Source organism: Gavia stellata, chromosome Z (genome assembly GCF_030936135.1).
Source record: "Gavia stellata isolate bGavSte3 chromosome Z, bGavSte3.hap2, whole genome shotgun sequence".
In the NCBI taxonomy this organism is placed as follows: Eukaryota; Metazoa; Chordata; class Aves; order Gaviiformes; family Gaviidae; genus Gavia; species Gavia stellata.
The window spans coordinates 59,737,843-59,755,688 of record NC_082637.1 but is presented as its reverse complement, the minus strand read 5'-3'; the positions used below and the strand labels follow the sequence as shown (position 1 = coordinate 59,755,688).

The 17,846-nt window shown below is 39.3% G+C and overlaps 1 protein-coding gene across 3 annotated transcripts in view; it reads right to left on the bottom strand.

Annotated features, from left to right (window-relative positions):
• The window catches only part of LNPEP (leucyl and cystinyl aminopeptidase), a 68,776-nt gene that overhangs the window by 15,401 nt on the left and 35,529 nt on the right, over positions 1-17,846 (bottom strand). For all 3 annotated transcript variants that reach the window (XM_059833381.1, XM_059833382.1, XM_059833383.1), the window contains exons 4-9: positions 11,720-11,851; positions 9,041-9,161; positions 8,205-8,359; positions 7,763-7,876; positions 5,509-5,640; positions 2,551-2,682 (exon numbers count right to left, since the gene is read on the bottom strand). In XM_059833381.1, coding sequence (XP_059689364.1) covers positions 2,551-2,682; positions 5,509-5,640; positions 7,763-7,876; positions 8,205-8,359; positions 9,041-9,161; positions 11,720-11,851 — 786 coding nt within the window. The remainder of the gene's footprint in view (positions 1-2,550; positions 2,683-5,508; positions 5,641-7,762; positions 7,877-8,204; positions 8,360-9,040; positions 9,162-11,719; positions 11,852-17,846) is intronic.

Here is a 17,846-nt window from a genome sequence, read left to right as displayed (position 1 = left end):
CAGGCTGTGTGAAAACACAAAATTAACAGCATTAACATTTACATGCAGAAAACACACAAACCAAATCAAAGACTCAGGTACAAAATGAGATGCAGCCAGAAATGGACACAGAGGAAAAGGCAAACATTGTAAGCAGCATCAGAAAACAGAACCAGTTGGTGGGTTCCTCCACATGGAAGGGCAACTTCTGGCATTTAACGTTGGTACTTCTGGTATTTAACACTGTTAAATACCTGGTGTCAGCAGGAATTTGTTAACTATTAAAATAGCATCAAATACAAAGCATTGTTTCTCATTAAAATAGAAAATACACACTGAGTTCTGATGTTAGGTGTTACTAAGTCGGTTGGATGCGACTCACTTAACAATACTAATACAGGTGGGTGAAGCAATCCTAGAGCTGCTAACAATTACTTTTGACTTTTAAAAGATGATGACTGACGTTCCAAAAGACTGGAGAAAGAGGCCTGCTGAGTTTCCAGAAAAGCTGAACTTGCCCCATCGACAAACAATAGGGTTATAATAAAAAACCAGTTCTTTTCTGAGCCAGGGAGACACACTAAGCAAGTAATCTAAAGTCTTGAAAACAGACGTTTTTCCCTTGCTCTAGTAACAGTTAAACCCTGCATCTAGTATCAGGTAAGCTCTCACATTAATTAAATGTGACGCATCTGTGTGGTCTTCATAGCCACTCTATGTGGATACTACCATCTCCCTGTGGTATGTTCTTTACATGTGCATGACCAAAGATGGTTGGTCAGGAGGCTCCATTTTGCAGAGGTTGAGGAGAGGAAAATCTATTTTGCATTATAAAATTCACTATACAAACCAGAAGAGATCTCAGTCATAAGAAAGTCACAGTCTGTTATCAGTAATAATCCATCACTAGCTGGCAAACTAGTGACTGTGTATGACTAAACACAAACGTATCAGAAATAGTGCGGCCAGCAGGAGTAGGGAGGTATTCGTGCCCCTGTACTTGGCACTGGTGAGGCCACACCTCGAATCCTGTGTTCAGTTTTGGGCCCCTCACTACAAGAAGGATATTGAGGTGCTGGAGTGTGTCCAGAGAAGGGCGACGAAGCTGGTGAGGGGTCTGGAGCACAAGTCTTATGAGGAGCGGCTGAGGGAACTGGGGTTGTTTAGCCTGGAGAAGAGGAGGCTGAGGGGACCTTATCGTTCTCTACAATTACGTGAAAGGGGGTTGCAGAGAGATGGGTGTTGGTATCTTCTCCCAAGTGACTAGCAACAGGACAGGAGGTAATGGCCTCAAGTTGTGTCAGGGGAGGTTTAGGCTGGATATTAGGAAAAATGTCTTTACTGAGAGAGTGGTGAAGCACTGGAATAAGCTGCCCAGGGAAGTGGTGGAGTCACCATCTCTGGAGGTATTCAAGGAATGTGTGGATGTGGCATCACAGGACATGGTTTAGTGGGCATGGTGGTGTTGGGTTGATGGTTGGACTTCATGATCTTACAGGTCTTTTCCAACCTTTGTGATTCTGTGTGAAATTTACACTCACCGGTAACAGCTGACAATAACTAACGGTGGCTTCAGTTATGCAGAAGTTCAAATATCATACAGTAGATGCCAAGAACCAAAACTAAACATGAAGTTAGTATCCTGCCTAGCACTCAGCTTCATGAGGGAACCTCACATATATTTCAGAGACTTTAATACATACTATGCAGTACACACACTCACAGGGAAATCTGTTCCCTTCCTTTATACAACTACCTTAACACTCCCTGGGGATACTCAGCAGCTCCTTCTTGTTGGGATCACTCTCTCGCACTCTCACTCTCACACACACTCTCTCCCTCTCGTACACTCTCTTCCTTGCATTTCCACACCCACTCCCCTTCCTTGCTTTCTCTCCTTTCTTCACCCTGTCTCCCTCCTGCTCCCCCTCCTGCCGTCTCTCCCCTCCTTCACATGCACTCTCTCGCCCTTGCCCTCCCCAGATCCCACAGGCTTGCCGTCTCTAGCCCTTGCTCTCTCCTGCCTGTGCCCTTGCTTTGTTGCACCCTCGCTCCCTCCCCCCACACCCACTTTAATCAGATGCAGCCTTATGCTTGCCTTTCCATTTGAGAGCTGCAGAACTAAACTGTCCCCTACAATCTGTTTTCCTACAATTCCAGGACTGCTTGTTGAAACAGAAGGTATCACTGAAACGAAGTTATATTAGTAGAGAGTACCCCAAGACCTCTACAGTAGTTGGATTCAGCTCTTCCTTGAAAGTAAAGTTTTGTCCTACATTTAAGATGACTCTAGAGAGGATATGTACATACTGATCTGTCTACACATGTGGAAATGCATGGTAGTGCATATCTACTTTCAGGGCTTTTTTGGGATGATACTCAATGGAGTCCTAGGAGCTACAGAAATCTCTGTATCTATATGACAGAACTTTGGACTACGATTAGCAAGAACTTCAGAGTATTTACCTGCAGTGTATTATCTTATTTCTTTCATAAACAAGGAAATAAATAAAAATTTATAACACACTTAGAGAAATGAAAAAACAAGAACAGCATATCAAAGATGTGTACCTCATTCATGCTGTCCCACAAATCATCACTCTGGGCAGATCCATAGTTGTGATTGTGCAAGTACATCTCAATGCCAGCTTGGAAAACATCCTTAGTGAGATAGTGCTTCAGCATCAAAAGAAGTGAAGCCCCCTTTAGGGAGGAAAAAAAGGGAAAGAGTTGATAAAGTTATAGAACTTGTTGAAGCATATCAGTATTATAGCTTTTTCACAGTACAAGAATAACTCAGAAGCTGGCAGATTTTATCCCAAATGATATCATTTGAATAATTACCTTAACACTCAGTTGCCTTGGAAAGATATATTTTTAATATTTCATAAACTCCAAATACTGTTACAAAAAAGGCTAATACAGCTTGAAATTTTGTTCCAGTTGCTTTAGAAAAAATATTTTTTAATCTTTCAAAGGCTCATATACAGTTACAAAACAGACTAGTAGAGCCTGAAATTTTTTCCAATTAACATCATCTCAAAAACATTGCCTTCTTACTGATAAGTCTCTGCTGGCTGCCATATTTCATTAGCAATACACTTCTGTATGGTACAGAACTGCATTTGTAAGACAGTGTTTAACAGTCATATGATTTGCAGTTATATGTTTTGCAGTTACATCAAAAACTAAAATTACAGGAAAAAGATGGGATACACTTAGTAGGCTGGAATTGACTGTAGAAGGGCAAGTGCATTTTGACAGTGTTTAAATACAGCCATGTTTTGTTAAAAAAAGCAGTAACTGAGTAGTTCTAGTACCAAAGTGGCCATAAATGTGTAGACAGAAAGGTGTTGCTTTTTGCTTCTTTTCAACATAGCCAAAAGCCATTTTCTTTCCATAGAAATGCTTCTATGTCACAGCCACTAATAAATAAATTGCCTGAGCACTTGCATACTGTACAACTGAATGCAGATGAGCAGCCGTAGATCATGAAAAGTTTAAATTTGCATTTTATATTTTTGGTGCTATTTCTGAGAAAGGATCAACAAAAAATTAAAAGGAAGATTTTAATAAGAGCATGTATGGTTCTTACACATTCCAAATTCAAGTTTTGGAATTTAAGTAATGTCTTGCCCAAAACTGTAGACTGCCTGGTTAATCTAATTATTCATGAAATTGCAGGAATACACCTTACTATAGTTTTTGATAATACGGTCATAATTTCCTCTCTTGCATGCATCCATACTTAATGTATATCTCTACTACTTTGCTCTTCTTACTGTCATATCCTCCCCAAACACTCTGTTGTTGCAGTTGGATTGTTGTCCCACTTTTGAATGTTAGGTTTACTGATAGTCTGCAAAACAACCAGGCTAAAAATAATTTTCTACAATAATTCCTATTCCAGACAGTAAAATGTAGAGGCCACCTACTAATCTGTGTAAGTTGGTGGTATAGTAAAACAAAGAAAGTTGTACAATTCAATAACAGACCTCCCTTAGCTCATTAGGGACCATGCTGCAAGTGTCTTCCCACTCAAATTGCCAAGAGCGTTAGCTAACATATAGGGCCAAGAGTAGTGGAATACAAAGGCTGCATGCATGAATGAAGAGCTATGAAATGAAAGCCTCTGAAACACAGAAAGCAGCCATGAAAAACCTGCTCCTGACAATGCAAGGGCAAAACTTGTTTTGGTTAGCTCCTAAACTCAATGGTGTAGGTTGCTACATTTCTATTCAGAATGTGCACATACTTTTTAGTAGTAATAAAGTAATTCTCCAAATATAACGCTTTACTAATTGACTGAAACTCCAGCCCAATCACTTATGGAATACTTCCATTAAAATTATATAGAGTTTTGTGTATATAGAGTGACAGAATTGTTATCTCTGAAGTCAGTTGGCTACAGACATGATCATGCAAGATGCACAGCTTCCAGAAGCTCACCAAAAAGGGAATTACTCGAGACAGTAACTCTGAAGCATGAAACAAGAGCCACGCCTTTTGATATACAGCTTAGGGAGAGAAACCAAATCCATTTCACAGCCAAGGGAAGCTGAAAATCACGCATTTCTGTTCTTGTAGTTCAGAAAACAGAGACCAAAATAAACAGAAGCACATCACTGTTGTAGGTCCATTTGGCATTTCAGACTACTCAAGGATGCCAGACAACATGTCTTGACTAGTTGAGACTTGCAAAAAGAAATCAGATGATACAAATCAAGACAGCTGTGGAAACTGCATTCCACTGAGCAGAGGAAGATGTAGTATTTGACTAGTAAGCACTAGCTGTCCCCATGGTTTCTTACCAGATGTAAGTACAAGCATACACAGATATTGGGTAAAAAATGACAGCTAATACAAAAGACATAAAAGGCTTTCTTCCAATACTACCAAAATCATGGGACACAGTATCTAAAACATGAGACAATGTGAGTAAAAATTTGGCAAATACAGAAATTTGCTCTCTCATGGATTTTCAAGTGAGGCATTGAGGCTTCACAAAGATAAACCTAACACACAACCCTCACTAGCCATTAGAAATAATCAAGTTGCAGACAACCAGGATATATGGTGAAATAATTTTACATTCCAGATGCAAGTCTCCAGCTCAGGAAGACTCTAAAATACTGCTTTTTAGAAGCAGAGAGAGTATAAAAAGGAGTGATTGCTTCACTAAGTGCCTTGCTGTTACTCTTTTCTTAAGCAGTTGTTACAGTCTGCTATCAGAAAAAGAATATATGACTAACTGGGTATTTTTTTTTCACCTACTGTGTCCCCTCTTACATCTTCATGAGTATTTTACTTTGTGCTGAAGCATGCACCGAGCAGAAGGATGTTAAATAAGGACACAAATACACATACATAATCTTTTCCTAATTAAAAGCGATGTAGACGCTCAGAAACACTACTGTTTGTGCTAGGTGTAAATTACCCCCAAACAGTTGTCAGTACATGCCTACTTACTCATGTTTTCAATAGCTAATATATCACTTTCCAAATACTTCCAAATATTTTTAAAGTTACCTTGATATAAGAAAGTGCATCAAACATTTCTTCAATTTGCTCTGAAGACTGAACAGCAGAAGAGACTGGATGTGAAGAATTCAAGGAATCCTTCATCATAGCCTTGAAAATTAAATTAAGGAAATCTTCATCCTAGAAGAGAAACATTTATAAGTGTCTGAGAAGCTAGAACATACACGGTAAGCAGAACAGTAAAAGTTGTCTCTGCTTTGCTCTTCCATCGGTTCAACATGCCATTGCTATGGAGGCAGCAAAAGAATTGTCAGGGTAGCATTTGTAAAATCTACTCTTTCCCTGCTACATTTTAGCAGTGGAATCTCACTCTTAAGTTTACATCATTATCCAGACCCTTAAGCTCCTGTCTCAGTTAAAGGCATCATTGGCACTAGAGAAAATAAATGTATCTACTAAGTAAGTATATGCCCAATTTCAGATTGGGCTTACCAAGGTTTTCAGTTCATTTACAGGAAGCAGGGAATACAAAAGCATGACTTCTTTAGTGTGCTTTAATATTAAAGCATGAAATCTAGGAAAATTACTCACTACAGTGATGTTTGTGTCAATGTAAACACGACCTCATCTAATAATCCTAGTACCAAAGTCTCTTCCTTCCCTTCTTCTAGAATTAAGATATTTTAATTTAATACATTATTACCAGAACAAGACAACCCCAAATGCTGAAAAGAAGTGGATTGGACTGGTATTTGTCCATTTCATCTCATCAAGACTTGAGCAAACAATTCTCTATACAGTTTCCTCTATACAGTAGAGGGTTACAAAAAAAATAAAAAGGTAAGACCTGTGTACAATACAATAAAGATACCCTTTAAAGTTTAAAATTTTAAAGCTATTCTTCCTGAATGCAGAAGTTTTGAATGTTTTTTTTTTATTTTTACCAAAACACATTTCGGCACCACAAAGTAGTGAAATGAGATGTTGGTGAAGGCACTTTGTCAGGCACCTTTCAGAATAAAGTATACAAGTGTTAGATGTGTTCTTCTTAAAACATTAGACTAGTTCTGTGTCCTCCCCTCACCACGTATGCACCCAACAAGCAGAATGGCTATACAAACATACTTTCAGTGTCCATCAAACTCAGCAACGAAGCTAGGACAAATGAAAAACTTTTTAAACACCCAGCTCCAAGAAAGAATTCTACTGAACTAAGTTAGCAACCCAAGTTTCTTACTGCAGTAACAAGGGTGAATTAAGAACTCAAAACTCACACTCAGTCAGAATGCTGAGAAGAACACAATCCAGAAAGCAGGAAACAGTCAGTACGCATCAGGTTTTTAACTCCATGACTAATGCAAATCACATAAATACTCCTGGAAGCTGGTTCCAGACCCCAGGTATCTCCTCTCCTGGAAGACACCTTTACCCAAGATGCAAAATTATTCTCTGCATTGCCCCCTCCATTTAGTTCCACTAATCTTTGTTTCTCTGCCTGCATTCAGTGACAGGGGTGCCTTACAGCAGTAGCTGGTATCCATTCCTTGGAGAGGAAAGATCAAGTTTGAATCCTTCATGTTTTCTAGAGTCTGAGAAGCTCAGTCGCTTACTGCCGGAGTGAGGTTTTAAATAATCTCTAGGTTATTATATCATAAAGATTCTATCCTTCAGCCATATGTGTAAACAGAAGTGTCTCCAAGAGCAGTGCCTTGTACTACTAGTGTAACTCAATGCTATCAGAATCCATTGGGTGGGACAATATGATAATTTTATACCAGGTCCCCTGGTTTGTGAATCATAAACTGATTCGGACACAAGGAAGTACCACAATGATGGAATGGCAGGTGTTACTTCAGGCATATTTAGTAACCTAAAGCTCTGGTGCTTCTTCAGTCTATTAAGAAAAATAGAGACAGACAAACTTGGTCAACAACACACCTGGACTTTCTGTATAAAGATTTTAAGTTATAATTTGATCTATAGACACTTACACCTTTTAACACCTGCTATTTTGCACAGAATGCTTTAACCTACACAAAACACAAAGACTGCATGTAGACTACTACCAAAATCAAATGAAAAAAACCCCAGAAACACAAAAACAACATACCCTCCCCAAAGCCCCCACCCAAAACCACTTTCAATATAATGAAAGTGCCAAAGCAGAGGAGATATAGTATAATCTCAATGGTGCCCAAAGTGACTTTCAATATAAGTTTGCAAGTATCAGTCCTTTATGGACGGCATTAAAAAATAGATTTTTAGTAAAGGTACAGTAATTGTAGCTTCAGAAAGTACTCACTGAATGTAATTCTGGAAAAATCTCCTCCATGGCAAAGTACTCCATGAAAGTGGCAAATCCCTCATTCAGCCAGAGATCATTCCACCACTCCATAGTTACTAGATTGCCAAACCACTATGAAAGACGAAAAACATCATTCTTTTTCAGAAATAAAATCAAATTAGTACGGTAACACTCCATCCATCCTCAGCTTTATCTTGTGGCAAAATCAAGCTCAGTCAAAACCACGGTAAAGCTTATGCATGAACAACTCCCTAAGTAAATCACAACAGAGTTGCACTCCGCCTGTTGTACAGGAGAAAATACACCTGCAGGTATTCTGAACAGATACAATGCACAAGCCAGTCACAGTGAGGGCAGGGGAGAATTTAAGGACAGATTTGCATTTTAAAAAAAAAAAAAATCCCACCACATTTAAACAATGACCTCCGCAATCTAGTACCTGATGGGCAAGCTCATGGGCTATCACTGCAGTTATTAACTTTTTATCCCTTGCTGAAGAAGTATTACTGTCAAACAAGAGTGCTGTTTCTCGGAAAGTGATCAAGCCCCAGTTTTCCATTGCACCGGACTGAAAATCAGGAATTGCTACCAGATCTGGAAAAAGATTTGAAAGAAGCTTTTGAAAACTACTAGTTAAAGCAAGTCTGTATTTCAAGTCTACCTATTCTAATAATCCCTAAAAACCTCATTATTTAAATCCTGTGGTGTGGGCATGTGCTCACATCTCAAGCACAGATGCCCCATAGATTTATAGCCATGTTTCTCTAGCAGTACTCTTACACAAACAACTTAAAGCACTACACAGACACTGCCTATAGATCTTGCATGCATACATGTGACGAGGAAACGGGGCTGCTCCTACTGAAAATAATGTCTTAGAAGACTGCATTTCATTATCTTTGCAGTCAAAGTAACATGCAGAGAAGTCAGGCTGCAGATTTTGCACTGATGAACATTGTTCACAGACTAAGAATTCTGAATATCCCTATCAAGGCACATCACGTTAAATTTACACCAAATTATTTCTTTGCTGTTATATACAAGTATAAGCAATCCAGTGTCAAAAGCTCAGAAAAATTTTCCAGCTTGGAAATCACTTAATACTCACACTCAGTCAAACATTTAATGAATTTTTTAAATAATTTTGGGGGGAACTTATTTCACAGATGCGATCTCATTTTTTTAAGCACACCTTTTCAGAATGAAAGTTCCTCTGCATTTCTCAGAATTGATTAGGCCTTCTTGTTCTGTTTAAAAAAGTTCAAAATAACTTACCTAATTTTTCAAGAGGGTAGTTTATTAAAAAGTATTTTTGATAAAATTCCAGAAGTTTCACTGCGGTGTTTAGGGCATACCCAACTTGGTTTAGATGCTGCGGTATGGCATAGACAGATACCTAGTCCAAACAGAGGAAAGATTTTGAAATGTATAGCCACAAAAGCTTTAGAAGTAAAAGAGGAGCTGGCAGAAGTTCCTCAAACAAATAGGACACAGTTTTGGGAGTACATACATAGGATACAAACACAAGTTATGAAGCTGTCAATAAAGAGTTAATTTTTTTACTGGAGTTTATTCACTAGTCAAAATACAGACAGACTACCCAACTGACCAATATGTATGCAAGAGCATTTCAAGGCTGACACATTTAAGGAAGGTGTTCGAGAAGGGTCTACATGAACAGAAATTGATCCATTTCCTTTTTTACTCTCTTATGAGTTATTAGGTGACACTCCCTGCATACCGCAGTTAATCTCTAAGTTTAGGCTATCAGTATGGTAACACTAGTATCATCTGCAAGAAATTCTCTCAAGAAATAATAATTGGCACAAAGATCATCCATTCCCATATCTGAGGTAGAGCCACATTAGACATGATGTAAGAAGCTTTCATAAAAATTGAGAGGTTACAGTCTCCCTCTGTTCATGTTGAAGTGGCTATATCAAGAAAATAACTTTGATTAGGTTACAGGTTGATCCAGGTTTGGTACGCCCTTTCATACACAAAGACAAAATATGTTGAGACTAATTTTCCTGTTCTATTTAAAAAAACCCCAAAAAACAACTCCCTCTTACTATGCTACAAATCAGTAAACAAATGACGTTTCAAACAGAGGGATAGGGTGACTTTTTAATTTTTGAGTTTGAAGCAAGCACATACCAGTAAGGATCTAATCTAGTGTTCCTGGAAGTATGAAAGTATTATTAGCTGCAAATTTTAAGCTCAAAAACAAAACATAAAAGCCCCCCAGGATCTTTTGGAGTTGAGAAAAATCTCATTGCATTATGAACATAAAGGAACTTTACTTCAACTCTAAGCTATCTTATAACATTCATGAAAATAAACTTTTTCTGTGTGAACCGGTTAGCTCAAATTCTTTGAATCTCCCAGCCACAAATTGCTGGAAGAATTGTGAGAACATATTTTGTGGAAAACGTCATTATATGCTTCCTTCTTACAGTCTCCCTTGGCCTACAAGACACTGTTGGCAATAGATCCACTAGCTAGACTCCAGCCTTACTTGGTATGACCATTATCATGCTTTCCCCCTTTGAGCTGGGAAGTACGCTTATACATTGCTAGGTCCCTTGTGTTTGGTGCCTTCTAAAGGTCTGCTGGACTTCCCTAGCTTGGCCAAATGTCACTTGGTGGTCAGAATGAAGAAGCACAGTTAAGAACCACTTTTACTAATTTAGAATACATCACTATATTTTTCTCCTCTCCTACATGCCTCTGCCATGAAATATTCTGAAGTACTGATAATCCATGCAAGTTAGTTTCACTATTATGAACAAAGCAAAGCACACCACACAGATAGTTGTTTCAGGCTCTCTGCAAACATGAAAAATTTAGTATACTGATCAATTTTCTGCCTGATAAAGAACTGGCTATATGGTTTTACCAGAATACAGCTCAAATACAGACCTGAAGAGTAGCCACAAAAGGGGAAAAACAAAAAGAAAGTAGTGGTCTAACTTTTCAGGCTAGACCAAACAGTCTGTCCTGTTCAGCTGTAATTAGAAATACTTGTCCAAGTCAGAATCAAAGCCTATTGACCAGTACCTTTACTTCTGTATATTGAATTAAAAAGAGGGCTGCTGCTTCTTCTTCTGCAGTGCTACTAGCGCTATTCCCTCTGTCTCAATCTAGGTAGGTACTGGCACTTCTGACATTTCACCACAAAGGGGCAGCTCCTGCTAGAGAGTCATGAAAATCATTGCTCATATGAAACTTCTGCACCTCCTAAAAGAATATTAAGGAGCATCTCCTAATATTACCATGTTTTTTCTTTAGTTACTTTAATTGCACATATGGTAGGAACTGCTCACTGACCCGGCAGGCCATATCCCCATGAAGGACAAAGATAAAACAGGACCAACCATTTGATTTTTGGAATCTTTGGAAAAACAAAAACCCCACAATGAAATAATTGTATTCAAGTGACTAAATGCAGACTTAAAGTTAGTCTAAATTTGCTTTACTGCAGGGCATGGGTTTTTTTAGGTAGGTTACCTTTGCAGATACAGAACATTTGCAGCACTGCTTGAAATAGTATGTAGGCTTCCCTGGGAACTCTTTCTGTACATCATCTGAACAACTCTTGGTTTGTATGGCATTACTCCCTTACAGATGAAGCATTAAAACTAAAAGTTTAACACTTCCTCCTCTGAAGGGTCTTAGGAATTTTACATTTTGTAAATTTCCACTGTTAACAAGAACTGATGCTGAGTCCCTTGCTGTAAAAGTCTTCTCAATCTGGTATAAGCTCTGAAGTCAGTCCCACCTGTAGCACATGGCTTTTGTCCACTACCTATGATGAGTATAATAAAACCAAGAAAATACATAAATATAAAAGAGACAGAGTTTGCTTTCTGGTTTGGGGATTTTTTTGTTTTGTTTTGGTTGGCTTATTGGCTTGGGAGGGGTGAGAGAGAACGTAAAGTGGAACAAACGTACCAGACTCCCATTGGTTTCCCTACTGATGTTTTTCAAGTCTGCAACAACAAAGGCTACTAGGTAGGTGCTCATCTTCAAGCTCACAAAAAACTCATCTTGAACGATTCCATTTGTCACAGGAGTAGTGGCTTTCTGCAGGTGAAAGGAAAACATTCTTATTAATGAAGGTGAACACCAAGACATGCAAGGAATCAATGTTAAATCAAAGAATTATTTCACACTAGGAACAGTTTATAAGCAAACTTGCAAAACATCTGTATATTTTGGTTATGTTTCAATGGGATAGATGATACAACCTACTTATGATGTAACAAAACGTAAGGAGACATGGAACATTTAAGCCTATATATCCAAAAATTATTTGTCAAGCTTTTATTATGCAGTATTACCAGACAACTGCATTGTTGGAGAAACCATCAATCTAATTTAGTTCACACTTAAACCCCCAGTATAATCCAAAGCCAACATAAAGATTAGCATTAATTCAAGAGAGCTTTAGGTTAGATCAGAGACACAGTTCAGCACAGCCTACTAAAAATACTGGTATTGGCATGAGTTAAACACTTGTTTCTTCCCAGAAACCTCTTCAAAACCAGACATACTCATTATTTTAAAACAACAGAACAAAAAAACTCTCACACATACCCCTACAAATCAAAAGGGATTGCATCTAAAAAAGTGAGGAAAACCTAAGGTTTCAGTTAGTTCAAAGCAAAAACGTGCCCACCTTAACCACACACTTCCAAAAGTAATTGTCTGCTCAGTCTTCTGAAGTAAGATACCATGGTGTATCTTAAATTACTTTTAGTGCAGAACTTTTTCTTTAATATTAGTCCTGGAAAGGCATGCTATATGCCTAGAAGTACTTTTCTGTATAGTCATTCACAAATGTAAATTACATAAAGTAAGATGTTTAAAACCACTGTAGCCCAGAATAGTAAAGGTCTGGAGACAAGGATGGCAGCTCATGTGACATGTGCAACTTCATAAATAAGTTTCTTTCCAGAAACCACAACCATTTAAAAAGCAACAACAATAACCTTAGTTTTAGACAAGGTCATGTCAAACCAAACAATGATTTAACATTTAACTGCCACTGAAAATTTAACTGTCAGCCTTAAAGAGGAATAGATTTTTAAGCCTGAAGATATAATCAATATAATCATCTAGTCTGACCGCTGCATATGAACAGAATGCCACCATTGAATTCCTTCAGTGAATTCATTAATTTCTGCCTTTACTACAGCTTCATCTTCATAAAGAGGTGACACCCTATTTAAGAAAATCTACTGTGGCTGCAGATAAAATGGTTCAAAAATCAGTTGTCCTCATTTAAAAAACAAACAAACAAAGCACAAAAGAAAAAACACAAAGTTCATTTCTAGCCTTAACGTGTGTTAGCCACTATATATTGCCATACAAGTGATATACATGTTAGTTGAGAAGACCTGCTTCTGAGATCTCTTGCTTATGTAGGTATTTATAGAAAATGATGAAGTTCACATTTAACCTTCTCATGGATAAACTAAAAAGTCTCTCCATCCAGCACAGACTGTTACCAAGACCTGCAGTTATTACAGACGAATCTGTATCACTTTTTCCTAACAAGGGTTTGTTTAAGTGTTTATTTTCAGAAGTGAGCCTATCTATTAATGATCTCACCAACACAATATACTTCTATACAAAATGATCCTATTCGCTTCTCACATTTCTTTCTTTATGCGTACAAGAATCAACTCACTAGCCTGTACTTACTGCATTAGGAGCCAACACTACCTAACAGAATACTTAATCCAGGCTGTCTAAAATGTAAGAATTCAGCAGGTGCTAGAGCACTTGTGATATCAGGGACAAAACCCATGGAATAAATCATAAAAACATGACAATTAAAAGAAGCTTGTATATAAAAATGGGTACCACTAGAAAAGAACTCACTGATACAAGAAATGCTGTTGAGGTAATGTACTATTTCACAGAAACTCTTGTGTCTAATTTTCTTTATTTGTATAGTCACAAAAATAAGGATTTTATTGTTATCTTGACAAATTAAAAAACGCAAAGGAACCACTTCTGAACCCATTAACAAACTGTATGTTTGGATCTCATACAACAACTAAAGAGGAATTACACAGTATCAAATTATCAGGGCATAAAGTTGGGAGTCAAAACAAAAGAAAATAATATTGTTTGCAGTATAAACACAAACGAGTAATTATCTTGGAGATACTGCCAATTAACAAAACTATCAATTCACTTGCTCTGTATGTTCTTATACCTTCTTGATAAACTCTAATTAAACCTGGCCTATTCTTGTGACACAAGAACTCGCATTTGATCCCCAGCACAAAAAAACATACAACTTCACTGCCCTTAATGTCTTTTTTTTCTATTAACTTTGTTACACATCTGGAAGCTTTCTCAAATCTTTATCAATCATACAGATGATGTAACAGCCAAGTTTTAAAACAGAGATAGAAACAACAGAAGAAAATGCAGATTAAATTTTTAATATGCTCTTAAACACATTCTCACTATAACGAGCTCAGTAAGTGTTACAAAGAGATAAAGAGTGGACAAACAGGAAGTTCAGTGAAAAGGGTCTGACACAAAGAACAAATGCAGGAAGACAGAGAAGGTGGGTTAAAAAGTAGAGAACAAGATAATGAAAACGCCTGACAAGATGGGAAGGAAGGAGAATTCTCAGCTTGAAGGAAGCACAGGACCTTCTGCCTATGGCATCTATAAGTAGCTGAGCAGAAGACATGTAATGTGCAAGGAAGAAGAGGAAGAAACAGATCTGAAAGTGTATTGGGTTTGCGTGGAAAAGTTTTGGTAGTGGGGGGGCTACGGGGTGGCTTCTGTGAGAAGATGGTAGAAGCTTCCCTTATGTCACATAGATCCACTGCCAGCCAGCTCCAAGACGGACCCACTGCTGGCCAAGGCCGAGCCAATCAGTGACGGTGGTAGCGCCTCAGTGATAACATAGTTAAGAAAGGGGAAAAACAACTGCACAAGGGCAGCCAGAGAGGAGAGGAGTGAGAATATGCGAGAGAAACAACTCTGCAGACACCAAGGTCAGTGAAAAAGGAGGGGGAGGAGGTGCTCCAGGCGCTGGAGCAGAGATTCCCCTGCAGCCCGTGGTGCAGACCATGGTGAGGCAGGCTGTGCCCATGCAGCCCATGGAGGTCCGCGGTGGAGCAGATATTCCCCTGCAGCCCATGGAGGACCCCACGCTGGAGCAGGTGAATGCCTGAAGGAGGCTGCGACCCTGTGGGAAGCCCACACTGGAGTAGGCTCCTGGCAGGACCTGTGAACCCGTGGAGAGGAGCCCATGCTGGAGCAGGTTTGCTGGCAGGACTTGTGACCCTGTGGGGGACCCACACTGGAGTAGTCTGTTCCTGAAGGACTGCACCCCATGGAAAAGACCCATGCTGAAGCAGTTCGTGAAGAACTGCAGCCCATAGGAGGGACCCACATTGGAGAAGTTTGGGGAGAACTGTCTCTCGTGGGAGGGAACCCATGCTGGAGTAGGGAAAGATTGTGAGGAGGAAGGAGTGGCAGAGACAACGTGTGATGAACTGATCGCCATCCCCACTCCCCGTCCCCCTGCACTGCTTAGGAGGAGGTAGAGAAAACTGGGAGTGAAGTTGAGTCTGGGAAGAAGGGAGGTGTGAGGGGAAGGTGTTTTTTCAGATTTGGGTTTATTTCTCATTATCCTACTCTGATTTTGATTGGTAATAAATTAAACTAATTTCCCCAAGTCAAGTCTGTTTTGCCCATGATGATAATGGTGAGTGATCTCCCTGTCTTTATCTCTACCCATGAGGCTTTCGTTATATTTTCTCTCCCCCACCCAGCTGAGGAAGGGGAGTGATAGAGTGGCTTTGGTGGGCACCTGGCATCCAGCCAGGGTCAACCCACCACAGAAGGTAATTCCAGTGGTATGACAAACAGCAGTGGGAATCAAAACATCAAAAAGAGATGCAAAAGAGGCATCACATAATTTAAAAGAGAATTCATGATGCAAGAGTGGCACTAGTCATTGGAAGAACAATTCTCTGCAGAGAAAGATGGGTAGGAAAAAGATGTTTTTTCTATGCAGTACAGGAACAGCCAAACAGTATATATCTAATGTGACCGACAGGGAAAATTCATAACACCGATGTTTAAGATGATACAAATGTGCAATAAATACCAACACATTTTTTACTGCAAGTAGAATGGGTACAAAGTCACATCACCCAAATGTTCATTTTTCAAATGGTTTCCTATCTCCTTGAAAAATAAGCAATGCGACGAATGTTACTTTGCAGCAAGAAAGGCTAGAATCTTAAATGTAAATGGATCCTTGAAATAAGGAGGAAAAAAGAGTTGCATTAATGGCCTTATAGTAGAGGCAGCTCATCAGTATGTTTTCTCCTTGTGGATGATTCCTCATCATGCACACACAGGAAGTACACAATATTAGTATCCATAGACAACACCAAAAGAGCTACTGGATGCTTTGTAACAGCACTTGGAGTTGAGCAGGGACAGATGGGATGGGGAGAAGCTCCTTCCCGAGCACAGAACCCCACAGGCACACATTTTGCAGGACTGCCAATGCAAGGTGGAAGTTATGGGAGGACACAAGACTAAGGCAAATAGCAATCTGTCTTTTCCAGACCTAATTCACACATCCTGAGGTGTAAGAGTCAACTATTTCCAGACTAATTAGAGGAAGATTCTCTGGCAACAAATAATAACTCACAAGAAATACAGATTTGCCCTTTCAGGCATGTTGGTTGGACCAGTAACTCAAGTCAGAATTCTTGGCAACACAGAGCTTGACCTCCAAGTAGCTTCTCTGCAGATTCTCTCTGAAAAGCCTGCTCATATCTACTGACACTTAGTCTTCACTGCATCAGGTGACCTACTTGCATAGTTTGCAGGAAGACACAATCTGAAATCTCACTGTTGCCCAATGCCACAAACACACGCAGTTTCCCAGATGACTTCTTCCTGTCCATGCAAAGTTGCATAAACACCTTGCACAAAAGACATGAAATATGAGTGAAATCACAGGAGAAAGTAAGGAAGGTGGTGGATGGGTTAGATTAAATGACTCAAAAAAGCATTTACTGAAGAAGGCAGCTTGGAGGTGCTGCACAACCACATATGGTGGGAAAAACCAAAGGAAGTAGATATGCTGGCTGCTGCTGTGAGGGCCCTTGGTTATTCTTCTGGAGAAGTCTATTACCACAATGGGCATTAGCAGACATACTAAAGGACAGCAGGCAGGTAATTGCTACCAAAATAGAGGCACCTAGCAACCCCAGGAAACACCCTCTTTGCTCTTGAATTGTCCCCAACCATTTTCCTTCAATAGCCAGCCACAAATGACAGTGAAGAAGAGTTGATAGTTATTTTGCCTCCACTCCATCTGCCAATCATTATCAGTCAAGCTGGCAACCAAGGCACTAGATGCCAGAGGTATACCAGATAATTCTGTCTCAACTAATAGGGATGAAAATTCTTTATAATGATGTCATCAAAGATGAGCAAGAGAATATACGGAATATACCAGGATTAGGGTAGCAGTAAACTTTCTATGGAAGTGTGGTGCAGTAGAAGAGCTGAAAACAAAAGTACTCTTGGTCTTTCAGAGAACCCAATCAGTGTCTTTCAGAGTACCCATCATCTGTGGAAGGCACACATGCAGCAATGGTAAACCACAGTTTACTTTTTGTAGGTGAAGAACTATGGAAGCTGTTGAAAGTTGCCTTAGCCACTTCTCCAAGTCCTAGCAGAGGAAAGTGAGTGAGCAGCCATTCTTGTTTACATAAAACAGGAGAGTTGTCCAGCAGAATTGGTTTCTTCTTTCCGTGAATAAAAAAGCAGCAAATAAAGTGCTTTTAGGCTTGGATGTAAACCAAAGTTCTGCAATCCTGTTAAAGTAATGGTTGAGAATGACCACAGGAACATAAAGCTTCATGCACTGTGAAAAAGATGTTATTTCACAAGGTTGCAGTTATTAGCTTGGTTTTCAAAAAAAGGGTAGCTACATCAGCACCTGAGCTTTTGACAGCCTTCTGGAACCCAAACTGCACAGTGTACACGTGTGTCCCACTAACACCAAGGGTGTAAT